The sequence below is a fragment of the Pan troglodytes genome, chromosome 9 (genome assembly GCF_028858775.2).
Source record: "Pan troglodytes isolate AG18354 chromosome 9, NHGRI_mPanTro3-v2.0_pri, whole genome shotgun sequence".
In the NCBI taxonomy this organism is placed as follows: Eukaryota; Metazoa; Chordata; class Mammalia; order Primates; family Hominidae; genus Pan; species Pan troglodytes.
Genome location: NC_072407.2, coordinates 14,948,847 through 14,961,586, shown reverse-complemented (window position 1 = coordinate 14,961,586; position 12,740 = coordinate 14,948,847). Strand labels below are relative to the sequence as shown.

General features: G+C 42.0%; 1 protein-coding gene and 1 non-coding gene across 4 annotated transcripts; both read left to right on the top strand.

The window, feature by feature from the left end:
- Positions 1-382: 382 nt before the first annotated feature.
- Positions 383-12,502, top strand: EIF4G2 (eukaryotic translation initiation factor 4 gamma 2). 3 transcript variants are annotated; one of them, XM_016920375.4, is made up of 23 exons: positions 927-1,095; positions 1,154-1,173; positions 2,069-2,195; positions 2,566-2,631; positions 3,404-3,544; positions 4,438-4,540; positions 5,043-5,174; positions 5,258-5,324; positions 5,411-5,562; positions 5,867-5,977; positions 6,163-6,246; positions 6,329-6,427; positions 7,030-7,171; positions 7,256-7,416; positions 7,767-7,880; positions 8,457-8,582; positions 8,709-8,813; positions 8,897-9,112; positions 9,196-9,454; positions 9,788-9,992; positions 10,118-10,329; positions 10,424-10,545; positions 11,675-12,502. In XM_016920375.4, the coding sequence occupies exons 1-23, from the start codon at positions 980-982 to the stop codon at positions 11,738-11,740; spliced, it is 2,946 nt and encodes a 981-aa protein (XP_016775864.2). In that variant the 5' UTR covers positions 927-979; the 3' UTR covers positions 11,741-12,502. The 3 variants fall into 3 exon arrangements, with proteins under 3 accessions (XP_016775863.2, XP_063639864.1, XP_016775864.2); XM_016920374.4 differs by lacking the exons at positions 927-1,095; positions 1,154-1,173 and adding an exon at positions 383-745; XM_063783794.1 differs by lacking the exon at positions 7,767-7,880 and having other exon boundaries at positions 913-1,173.
- On the top strand, positions 7,933-8,074 carry LOC112204939 (small nucleolar RNA SNORD97). The gene has a single exon (XR_002938677.1). It is a non-coding gene; the product is annotated as a small nucleolar RNA SNORD97 (small nucleolar RNA).
- Positions 12,503-12,740: the final 238 nt, after the last annotated feature.

Genomic DNA, 12,740 nt, shown 5'->3' with positions numbered 1-12,740 from the left:
CCAGCCCCGGGAGAGGCCAGGCACGCGAGGGCAGCCACAGCTCCAAGGGGCGCCAAGAAAAGCAATGCTCACTCGCCACGCACAGGGTTCGGGGGAGGTAAGGGTGCGTTTTCTTCCCATATTCCCGGTGAGAAAACGAGGTCGAGGGAAAAGGGGATGATACAACTGGAGCACGGCATATGGACTCAGTGAACAAAGGGACTGGAGCAAAAAGCAGCAGCCACACCAACGCAGACTCAAAAGGGCTCTCCGGCTTTACGCACGCAACCCTCATCTCGACAGCGCTCGGCGCCCCTTACGCCACTGGCTCAGCCTCAGAGACTTCGCGAATATGGCTTTGCGCACTGCGGCGGGGCTGCGCCGCAACCGAGCTCAGCCCTGTGGCTCCTCCTCGCTGCCCTGCGCGGATTGGTGGCAGACGGCAACCGGGCCGCTGATTGGGCGGCGAAGGAGCCATTCGGGGAGGCTCTGGTGGGTTCGGCTGCCCCAAGAGTGATAAGTTCAGCTTCAGACACGCCTTAGCGCCAGCAGTGAGTCGGAGCTCTATGGAGGTGGCAGCGGGTACCGAGTGGCGGCTGCAGCAGCGACTCCTCTGAGCTGAGTTTCAGGCCGTCCCCGACTCCTTCCTCCCCCTTCCCTCCCCCTTTTTTTTGTTTTCCGTTCCCCTTTCCCCTCCCTTCCCTATCCCCGACGACCGGATCCTGAGGAGGCAGCTGCGGTGGCAGCTGCTGAGTTCTCGGTGAAGGTGAGTGGAGCCGCTGCCGCCGCCGAGTGGAGCGCTCTAAAATGGCCGCCGTCCCTGGCCGCTTCTTCTCGAGTGGTACAAAATGGCGGCCGCAGGCGGAGCCGGGTGGGGCGACCCTTTTTTAGCATTTCCTCTGCGCTTGAGACACCTGGAAAGTCTTGGCCTTTGTTCTCTCTTCCTGTTGCTGACGGAGTAGAAGGAAAACGTCAGTGTTGGCCAGACCGCCGTGCGGTCATGGCCGGATGGCCGACGCCTGCAGGGACGAGGCCGTGGCGGACCGAGGCACGGGTGTGCTCGGACGGCGAGGGAGCGTGGCTCGGACCGCTAGCGCCGTGGCGGGAGGCACGCGGGCCGGCAGGGAGGGCCAGGCCGTTGGCGCGGGACCAGGGAACCGTAGGCGTCCCGGAGCCTGGCCTCCCGGCGGGGAGGTGTGTAGGGCCTGGAGTCGGCAGGGGCTGCGCTTCGTCGGGGAGGAAAGAGAGAGTGATGATTTCTGCCCCTTTTGTCAGCAGAGGAGGCCGTGGCGAGGCGGTTGTCAGTCCCGGGGGGATTTATGGTGCAGGAGGGGGCCCGCTTGGAGGCGGCCGGTGGGCAGGAGGCCGCCTTCCTGCCTGGAGAACAAAGAGCTGGGCGCCGGGCTGGCGGGGGCGGCCTCAGCTGCTCCTCCCCGCCGAGCGACCCGGGCCTCGCGGGGAGGTTGTCGGAAGCACTTCCCTAACTTGCGCCTGGGTGGGAGGAATGCTCCGCTCTTTTGTTCCCAGGAAGGGAAAAACGGGGCGGAGGTTCCTGCTGCCATGTTGTGGCCCTGGTCTTCCGCCTGCAAGTGCTAGTCCCGTACACCCGGCCCCCTCTCGCGCGTCTTTCCACGAGCTCTCCACGGGGAGGAGGCGAAAGGGTGGACAGGGGAAAACTGCTGAAGAGCTTTCGGAGAGACCTCATCTAGTCGCTGGCCTCGTCAAGGCAGTAAAAATTCCTAGGGCAGACATTTTCCACGTGATGTTGCTCGTGTCTGTAGTTAGACTTTTCTATTGATCTCAGTGCTCAGTTTTAAAGATAGTAGAATGTGGCTTTTTCAAAAGATTCGTTCTGAGCCGTTTAAAATGCTCTTGTGTTCTACGAAGTCTCTTTGCATCCTTGAACATCGGGGAATTTCCAGGTGGCTAAACAAAATGTAATTGTCAGTGTTTTGAGTACATTTTAGGTTAGTCTTACAGATCTGCAATGCAGTGACAGTGCCAGGATCTGAAATACGTTGTAATTGAATGAAGGCTTATAGATCTGTATGTTAGCAGTGTCTAATTTTGGTGCTCTTTCTCGTTCCAGGTATTTCATTTCTCCTGTCCCCTCCCCTCCCCACCCCATCTATTAATATTATTCTTTTGAAGATTCTTCGTTGTCAAGCCGCCAAAGTGGAGAGTGCGATTGCAGAAGGGGGTGCTTCTCGTTTCAGGTACTTGTAGATTTATTTGGGGGAATCCTTTTGAAAAGGCCAGTCTCAAAAAGTAGTTACCACAGCAAATAAGTCCGACTTAATGGGCTGCAATTTTCATTTGAAAAGTTCTTAAGTTTTCTTTGACAGCCTTCTAAGAACTGCCATCTGAAGAATAAATAAAATCAATTATTTGCCTTTCCTTTGGGTCCGAGTTCAGTCTTCATTTGTAGCATAATATACAAGCACTAAAATACAGGCCTGGCTCCAGTCTGGGCAAAATAGCGAGACCCCCATCTCTACAAGCAAAGCAAAACACAAAATAGATGCTTTATTCTTTTTGAGTGAGACATAGTTGGGATACAGTAAACAATTTTTTTCTTTTAAATAGTGCTTCTTCGGGCGGAGGAGGAAGTAGGGGTGCACCTCAGCACTATCCCAAGACTGCTGGCAACAGGTGTGGTAAACATGTAAAAAAACAGTGAGCTTTATTTAACAGATTAAAAGTCTTTCCCATGTGACGGTATAATTAAGGCAATAGCCATCAAGACTCCTAATCTTAGGGGGCGTGGTTTCTGTTGGGTATCCTAAATACAGAATATCAGCTCCTGATTATTCCTTAGCCAAATTTTCTAAGTGAGTTGAGACTCTCAAACTGTTATTTTTTTCCTTATTCTTTGGGTTATTTTTACTAATGTTTTTTTCTGAAATTAGTAGCTATTATTCCTACTGATTGTTATTAGTAAAGTAGTACGCACTCAACATGGTCAATAAAACATTAGAAAGTGTTAATTGGCAGCCGGTACAGTGGCTCACACCTGTAATCCCAACAACAACTTTGGGAGGCAAAGGTGGGAGGGTCGCTTGAACCCAGGAGTTTGAGATCAGCCTGGGCAAGACAGCAAGACCCCATCTCTTAAAAAAAAAGTTAATTTTCAAAATGTGGTTCCACAGCGTTGATACTGGGAATATTTACTAGACATGCAAATTCTTAGGCCCCACCCCAAACCAGTGAAAGCAGAAACTGGGTGGGCCCAGCAATCTGTTTTAACAAGCCCTTCAGGTGATTCTGATGCACACTACTGTTCCAGAAGCACTAATCTCCAGAGTTGGCTTTCTTGGAGGGGAAGTCGAGAAAGCCTAAATTACTTTTTTCTATGTAAGAGAATTTATGATGTTTAACATTTGGTGTGTGACAATAAGTGTTTTTGCTGATTTTTATTAATCAGCGAGTTCCTGGGGAAAACCCCAGGGCAAAACGCTCAGAAATGGATTCCTGCACGAAGCACTAGACGAGATGACAACTCCGCAGCAAACAACTCCGCAAACGAAAAAGAACGACATGATGCAATCTTCAGGAAAGTAAGAGGGTAAGTTTCAAGGTCTGTTTTACTAAAAGATGGGAAGTATGGATTAGCTGTGTTTGGTGTGTGTGCTGTACTACTAAGAAGGCAAGGTTCATGCCCAGAGTATGTATGTTTTAATGAATCCTCATGGTAGCAATTTTTAAAAACATCTTGAACTGGCCAGGCACTGTGGCTCACGCCTGTAATCCCAGCACTTTGGGAGGCCGAGGTGGGCAGATCACTTGAGGTCAGGAGTTCGAGACCAGCCTGGCCAACATGTTGAAACCCCATCTCTACTAAAAATACAAAAATTAGCTGGGCGTAGTGGCAGGCGCCTGTAGTCCCAGCTACTAGAGAGGCTGAGGCAGGAGAATCACTTGAATACCCCACAGGTAGAGGTTGCAGTGAGCCAAGATCACGCCACTGCACTCCAGCCTGGGTGCAGAGCAAGACTGTGTCTCAAAAAAAAAAATGTATCTTGAACTGAAGAACAGTACGTCATATTTTGGGGCTTACCGTTGCTTTCAGCCATTGGATTGCAATCCATAATCCTGTCGTGCTAGCATTTCCCTTGACTAAGGGAAGTGCTATGTTATTTAAGCCAGTGAGGCATGGAATATAATGGTCTTAGTTCATGGTCTAGCCTTGATAATGAGATCTTTGCACTCTAACCTTGAGAAAGTGAGAAAGGATTCTTGTCAAACAGCTGGGAACCCCCCAGTCCAATTCAAATCATTGTAATTAAAATAACAGGTTTATTTCAGCATCCCTTTGGTTTTAGATGAGTAAGAAAACATGTCTTGATTTTTTAAAGGGAGCAGCAAGTTAGAAGAAAAATCAGTATAATTTAAAAGCAGTTTTTCAATTCAAACTCTGTGTATTAGCTAACACGTAAAATGTAATTCCTTTTTCTCCAGCATACTAAATAAGCTTACTCCTGAAAAGTTTGACAAGCTATGCCTTGAGCTCCTCAATGTGGGTGTAGAGTCTAAACTCATCCTTAAAGGGGTCATACTGCTGGTAAGTTTTAAATATTGGCTTAACTCAAAAGGGAGAGGGAACTGTTTAACAAACTCAAGTTGTGTTTTTTTACACTTGGATTACTACTTAAAACCCTTAGGTGTGAGTTAGATAGGTATGTATTTTTGAATACTGATGGTGATTAAAAAGAACCACTGACTTTAGTTAGTAGCATTAGATTGAAGAGGTAAATGTTAAGTTCATGGTATGGTTGAAGAGGTAAATGGGAGTGCTTAGCAAGCTGTTCTTTTTCTTTTGTGGAAAACACCAAATATATTTAGGTCCTGGAAATGCATTGTATGACAGTTTATGTAGACTTGAAAGTTTTGATATCCATGGCATTTTCTGACTCCCAGGAGATGGATGTGACTAGATGAAATCTGTATAACTGGACATTTTTGGTAGACTGTAATAGCTAACATTTAGGTGGTTGTATTTTTCCTAAAGGAAGGGTTCTTGGAGAAGTTTTCATATTTAGTTTAAGCAATGACATTTTCTGTAGATTGTGGACAAAGCCCTAGAAGAGCCAAAGTATAGCTCACTGTATGCTCAGCTATGTCTGCGATTGGCAGAAGATGCACCAAACTTTGATGGCCCAGCAGCAGAGGGTCAACCAGGACAGAAGCAAAGCACCGTAAGTGGTAGTTTTTGTTTGCTTGTTTTAAAGTTAACTTGAAAATTTTCCTTAATAAAGCATGACAATGTCTTCTTTTCCAGACATTCAGACGCCTCCTGATTTCCAAATTACAAGATGAATTTGAAAACCGAACTAGAAATGTTGATGGTAAGACTTACAGCTGATAATAAGTACTACTGTATATTTTCAGCTTAATTCTGAATGTTGGCTTACTTCATTGGTATTTTTTTCAGTCTATGATAAGCGTGAAAATCCCCTCCTCCCCGAGGAGGAGGAACAGAGAGCCATTGCTAAGATCAAGATGTTGGGAAACATCAAATTCATTGGAGAGCTTGGCAAGCTTGATCTTATTCACGAATCTATCCTTCATAAGTGCATCAAAACAGTAAGTGTGACAGGGAAGTTAGGCGAATGTTGTCGGTCATTTGGAGGAAATGAGTCAATTATTCATCTAAGAGGGAGGTTGACTAGTTAAATACAGATGGGCAACAAAATTTACTAAACAGAATAATTTGAAATACGTGGTGTGTTTGACAAAGTAGGGTTAGAACTGATCAACCAGACTGGTAGCCCTATACTAGATTCTGTAGGAACTGTGAATGAGTCACTGCAAACATAAAGGGAAAGAAAGTACTACACCTAAACCAGAGTAACTAAAACTTTGTCACCATGGCCTTTTATTCTTGTAGCTTTTGGAAAAGAAGAAGAGAGTCCAACTCAAAGATATGGGAGAGGATTTGGAGTGCCTCTGTCAGATAATGAGGACAGTGGGACCTAGATTAGACCATGAACGAGCCAAGGTATGTGTGTAGCTGATGAAAGTAGTACAAGTAGTTTGTCTTTAAATCAAGCTATTGATTTTTGTGACATCATAAGGGATTGCCATATTTAGCCATTAACTGGGTTATAATTTTAGAAGTCTTAAAGCTGTAAATTGAACACATTTGCTTTAGCTCTTCCAATGAATGTATTCTTCTCTTATCAGTCCTTAATGGATCAGTACTTTGCCCGAATGTGCTCCTTGATGTTAAGTAAGGAATTGCCAGCAAGGATTCGTTTCCTGCTGCAGGTAATACTGGTTTCTTTAAATTTGTTGGTAAGCTGAGTTTTTGGTTTAGGAATATTAAAATAAAATTATTTTTCAATTAAAGGATACCGTAGAGTTGCGAGAACACCATTGGGTTCCTCGCAAGGCTTTTCTTGACAATGGACCAAAGACGATCAATCAAATCCGTCAAGATGCAGTAAAAGTAAGATTGGGTTTTGTTTTGTTTGTCACATAGACTTTGTGTGTGTAGAGTAGAATGGGTTTCCTCCTCACCCACCCCAAACACTTGAGGGGTCGAGGGGTCTGTCTCATCTTAGTGGTGGAGCTTAATGTTTTTAGTGTCTCGTCTTCCACTTTTATTTTTTTATTTTTTGAGACGGTGTTTCGCACTGTCACCCAGGCTGGAGTGCAGTGGCGCATTCTCGATTCACTGCAACCTCTGCCTCCCAGGTTCAAGTGATTCTCCTGCTTCAGCCTCCCCAGTAGCTGGGACTATAGGCGTGCGCCACCACACCCCGCTAATTTTTTGTATTTTTAGTAGAGACAGGGTTCCACCATGTTGGCCAGGCTTGTCTTGAACTCCTGACCTCATGCAAACCAAGGCTTGGGCCTTCCAAAGTCGGGGGATTACAGATGTGAGCCATCATGCCCAGCCTTGTCTGCCATTTTTGGAAGAAGTTATTTACAGAAATAACATAAATTATGGTTTAATATTCTAGGTTTCCTCCCCTAGTTGCAAGAATTTTAGTTTTAAGTGAAATAGTGTCCAGAGACAAAAAGTGCTTATTCACTTCATTTCTAAAGGATCTAGGGGTGTTTATTCCTGCTCCTATGGCTCAAGGGATGAGAAGTGACTTCTTTCTGGAGGGACCGTTCATGCCACCCAGGATGAAAATGGATAGGGACCCACTTGGAGGACTTGCTGATATGTTTGGACAAATGCCAGGTAATTTTGAAAAAACAATGGTTTCATTAAGCTGAAAAATCAGTTAACTTTAGTTTTGAGAGTTGTCCGTATATGTATTTTAAGGTAGCGGAATTGGTACTGGTCCAGGAGTTATCCAGGATAGATTTTCACCCACCATGGGACGTCATCGTTCAAATCAACTCTTCAATGGCCATGGGGGACACATCATGCCTCCCACACAATCGCAGTTTGGAGAGATGGGAGGCAAGTTTATGAAAAGCCAGGTAAGTAATATTTGAGTGTTTAGGCAACAAATGTTAAATTTTGCAATATATGTGATTTCATTTGCTAGTAAAACATGAAACTATTTTAGGAGTGTGCATGTTTTCTAAACCTTATCTGCAACATTTATTTCAAACTGGAATGTTTATCCTTAAGATTAGTAAAGTATTAGTAAAATCACATCACTTTATTTGACAGGTTAGATTTTTATTCTTCCCTGTTTCATCTTTTACTTTTTCTGGGCAAATTCAGTTAAACTAACTTTATGGCTTGGCTCATCCCTTTGGTACTTGATTACCATAATTTGTGGACCCCTTTTTATCTAGACTTTCTTTCTCCTTTTCTGAAATAGGGGCTAAGCCAGCTCTACCATAACCAGAGTCAGGGACTCTTATCCCAGCTGCAAGGACAGTCGAAGGATATGCCACCTCGGTTTTCTAAGAAAGGACAGCTTAATGCAGATGAGGTACATTTGCCTATGTTACTTATATACCATAGTTTGTCCATTCAGAAATTTATTGCCCGATGATTATAAAAAGATGCGTTATTAAGAGGACTTTATGATGGAGTTCTTGACGTTTTTCTCTCTTTTCTATACTTCTTTTTCTTTCTTTGAATGTCCAGCGTCCTGTGAGCGAAGATTATGAGATATGAGGGCAAGTCTGTTAGAGCAAGAAAACTGGTTGTCAAAATATTGTGGTTTCTTTCTTTGTAAGAAGGGTGATTTAACTAAGGATAAAACAAGGCATTTTCTAAACTATAGTTAAATTTGCAGTTTTTTATTTGAATATTTTAGTCATGCTAATTCTAAGAGAATTCTCATAAATGTAAGATTTATAATAGTATCTTACTACTGTATGCCTCAGATCTTTAAATTTTTTGCCAAAAATTAAACCTGTTAATGTGGAGTACCTTCTTTAGTTTTTCAAAAAGCTTAATGTTTCCCTAGATTCTGTCACTGTATGAGATTTTAGAATGTTGTATTTAATATGTTCGCCAACTGCATGTTGTTAATTTAGATATATTTTGTTTTCAATTCCAGATTAGCCTGAGGCCTGCTCAGTCGTTCCTAATGAATAAAAATCAAGTGCCAAAGCTTCAGCCCCAGATAACTATGATTCCTCCTAGTGCACAACCACCACGCACTCAAACACCACCTCTGGGACAGGTACAGACCATAGTAGGACAGCATTTTCTAAAGATATCTGAAGACTTTTTTCTAAATTTAGTGTGTTCTTCCCCCTAATTTCATAGTCCTCTTTTTAAAAAATGTCTGTCATTGCTTGTTTTTTAGACACCTCAGCTTGGTCTCAAAACTAATCCACCACTTATCCAGGAAAAGCCTGCCAAGACTAGCAAAAAGCCACCACCGTCAAAGGAAGAACTCCTTAAACTAACTGTAAGTTTCAAATATCCCATTTTAGTGTAATTAGCCTGTATTTGAGATGGAGAATACATTAAAGATACTTGTGTTCTTCACAGGAAACTGTTGTGACTGAATATCTAAATAGTGGAAATGCAAATGAGGCTGTCAATGGTGTAAGAGAAATGAGGGCTCCTAAACACTTTCTTCCTGAGATGTTAAGCAAAGTAATCATCCTGTCACTAGATAGAAGCGATGAAGATAAAGAAAAAGCAAGTTCTTTGATCAGTTTACTCAAACAGGAAGGGATAGCCACAAGTGACAACTTCATGCAGGTAGGACACTTTACTGATTGTGTGGTAAGAACTCTTACCACTCAAATTCGAAAACTGATAAACTGTTGTATATTTCTTTCAAGGCTTTCCTGAATGTATTGGACCAGTGTCCCAAACTGGAGGTTGACATCCCTTTGGTGAAATCCTATTTAGCACAGTTTGCAGCTCGTGCCATCATTTCAGAGCTGGTGAGCATTTCAGAACTAGCTCAACCACTAGAAAGTGGCACCCATTTTCCTCTCTTCCTACTTTGTCTTCAGCAGTTAGCTAAATTACAAGATCGAGAATGGTTAACAGAACTTTTTCAACAAAGCAAGGTCAATATGCAGAAAATGCTGCCAGGTAAGAGAATGCTGACTTGTTTGTTTTGTGTTTTTAATATTATATCTAGAGATTTCAGGTACCTTGAGTGGATTTATGTAGGTCAGACAGTCTGATTGTCCTGCTCAGATAATGATAAACATTACCACAGATCTCACCTATAAAAAGAGATTTATAATTTAACTACTTTCATTTGATCCGTATGTTGAGTTTTTTTCATTTGCTGGGTTGGTTCTCTATTCTGCTGCATGGATCTTACATACTTGGGGACATCATTTGTGAAGCTCTGCTCTCTGGACAGGACAACTTGGTAAAATGAACTATTAGATGATGCAGGTGGCTTTGTCTCTTCAGAAATTGATCAGAATAAGGACCGCATGTTGGAGATTTTGGAAGGAAAGGGACTGAGTTTCTTATTCCCACTCCTCAAATTGGAGAAGGAACTGTTGAAGCAAATAAAGTTGGATCCATCCCCTCAAACCATATATAAATGGATTAAAGATAACATCTCTCCCAAACTTCATGTAGATAAAGGATTTGTGAACATCTTAATGACTAGGTAAGACGAATGGTTTTCTGCATATGGTAATGTTTCATGTACTAGAAAAGAAGTAGGAGACTAAGAGTTGTCTCATGAACAAGAAAACTCACTGTTGGGTTCTAACAAGACCTCTTTCTGTCCAGCTTCTTACAGTACATTTCTAGTGAAGTAAACCCCCCCAGCGATGAAACAGATTCATCCTCTGCTCCTTCCAAAGAACAGTTAGAGCAGGAAAAACAACTACTACTTTCTTTCAAGCCAGTAATGCAGAAATTTCTTCATGATCACGTTGATCTACAAGTCAGTGCCCTGTATGCTCTTCAGGTGCACTGCTATAACAGCAACTTCCCAAAAGGTGAGAGGACTTGTATCAGAAGAACGGCGTGAGGAACTTCTTAAACAGAACACTAAATAATGGGCTTATTACTTTCTTCTTTTTTTTTTTAAAGGCATGTTACTTCGCTTTTTTGTGCACTTCTATGACATGGAAATTATTGAAGAAGAAGCTTTCTTGGCTTGGAAAGAAGATATAACCCAAGAGTTTCCGGGAAAAGGCAAGGCTTTGTTCCAGGTGAGTCTTTTGTTAAAAAATTTGGTCTGCTTATTTCAGTTTGCTTGGTATTAACTTCAAGTTAAGAGCCTTTTTCAACTGAAATACAGGCAAGGTAGTCCTAGTTAGTAGTTTGTCTTCACCTGTACATTTCATTCTGTACTATTTAAAGCTATGATTAAGTAAAGCTACACAATGAATCAATTCTAGTGGTGTATAAGATGTTAGAGGTAGCTAACTTTTCAAGGAGTATAGCTACTTATATACATGGGAGTGACTGTACAAGTTTCGATTTAAGCTTTTTTAAAAACATCAGTAAAGAGGAAATTGTAGCTGGGCACGTGGCTCATGCCTGTAATCCTAGCACTTTAAGAGGCTGAGGTGGGAGGAGCACTTGAGCTCAGGAGTTCAAGACCAGCCTGGGCAGCATAGTGAAACCCTGTCTCTAAAAAATACAAAAAATTAGCCAGACGTGGTGACGTGTTCTGTGGTCCTGGTCCCAGCTACTCGGGAGGATGTCTTGAGCCCAGGAGGCAGAGGTTGCAGTGAGCTGAGATCACACCACTGCACTCTAGTCTGGGCAACAGAGTGAGACTGTGTCTCAAAAAAAGAAAAAAAGTTTAAATACTGTATATTTTTTTAAAAAGAGGAGATGTTTCTGATTTCTCACAATTTGATTTTTTCTTATTGAATGAAGTTGTAGCCCTAGGGGAAGAACATCAGGGCATTCTCAAATCACAGTGAACGCATTAATCACCTGAAGAGCAGTTTAAAAAGCAGGTTCCAGGCCTATTCCTAGAGATTCTGGTTTAGTAGGTCTGTGGTACAAAATCCAGGTGATTCTTTCTCATGCTATTAGTTTTCCAGGGGGCCCAGGCTTGAGAAACATTGGTCCTGCAGCATCTTACTACCTTTTTATTGCTGTGATGATAAACAAGATTCACGAGGATCATCCTTGCAGGATTAAATCTTTAGCTCTGTGTTGTCCCAAATCTGGATAATATACCACTGTTCGTTAACTTAATATACAAATTGTTGGTAGGGATATCCTTGTTTCATATTCTAAAACTGTGTAGTACCACCTAAAACTTTTTGGATGGATTTCTGTTTATATCATGAACTATTTTAATTTACAAATCTTAATTTATAGGTGAATCAGTGGCTAACCTGGTTAGAAACTGCTGAAGAAGAAGAATCAGAGGAAGAAGCTGACTAAAGAACCAGCCAAAGCCTTAAATTGTGCAAAACATACTGTTGCTATGATGTAACTGCATTTGACCTAACCACTGCGAAAATTCATTCCGCTGTAATGTTTTCACAATATTTAAAGCAGAAGCACGTCAGTTAGGATTTCCTTCTGCATAAGGTTTTTTTGTAGTGTAATGTCTTAATCATAGTCTACCATCAAATATTTTAGGAGTATCTTTAATGTTTAGATAGTATATTAGCAGCATGCAATAATTACATCATAAGTTCTCAAGCAGAGGCAGTCTATTGCAAGGACCTTCTTTGCTGCCAGTTATCATAGGCTGTTTTAAGTTAGAAAACTGAATAGCAACACTGAATACTGTAGAAATGCACTTTGCTCAGTAATACTTGAGTTGTTGCAATATTTGATTATCCATTTGGTTGTTACAGAAAAATTCTTAACTGTAATTGATGGTTGTTGCCGTAATAGTATATTGCCTGTATTTCTACCTCTAGTAATGGGCTTTATGTGCTAGATTTTAATATCCTTGAGCCTGGGCAAGTGCACAAGTCTTTTTAAAAGAAACATGGTTTACTTGCACAAAACTGATCAGTTTTGAGAGATCGTTAATGCCCTTGAAGTGGTTTTTGTGGGTGTGAAACAAATGGTGAGAATTTGAATTGGTCCCTCCTATTATAGTATTGAAATTAAGTCTACTTAATTTATCAAGTCATGTTCATGCCCTGATTTTATATACTTGTATCTATCAATAAACATTGTGATACTTGATGTAGTGATGTGTGGCTGTAAATGGCATCCATAGTCTGGGAGAATTGTCAGCTTTGTTTTTGAGGTATAGGAGACCCACCTTAGTTTGACTTAAGGACTTCCCAATTTTTGTTTTTCTGCTGTACAAGCCTGGGTTCCAGAAGGAATTTTTAGACTCTTCAAGATGAGACACAAGATTTAAGGTGTTTATTTCCTTTTAGTTACTGAAACTAACTAATATAAACGATTTTTATATCAA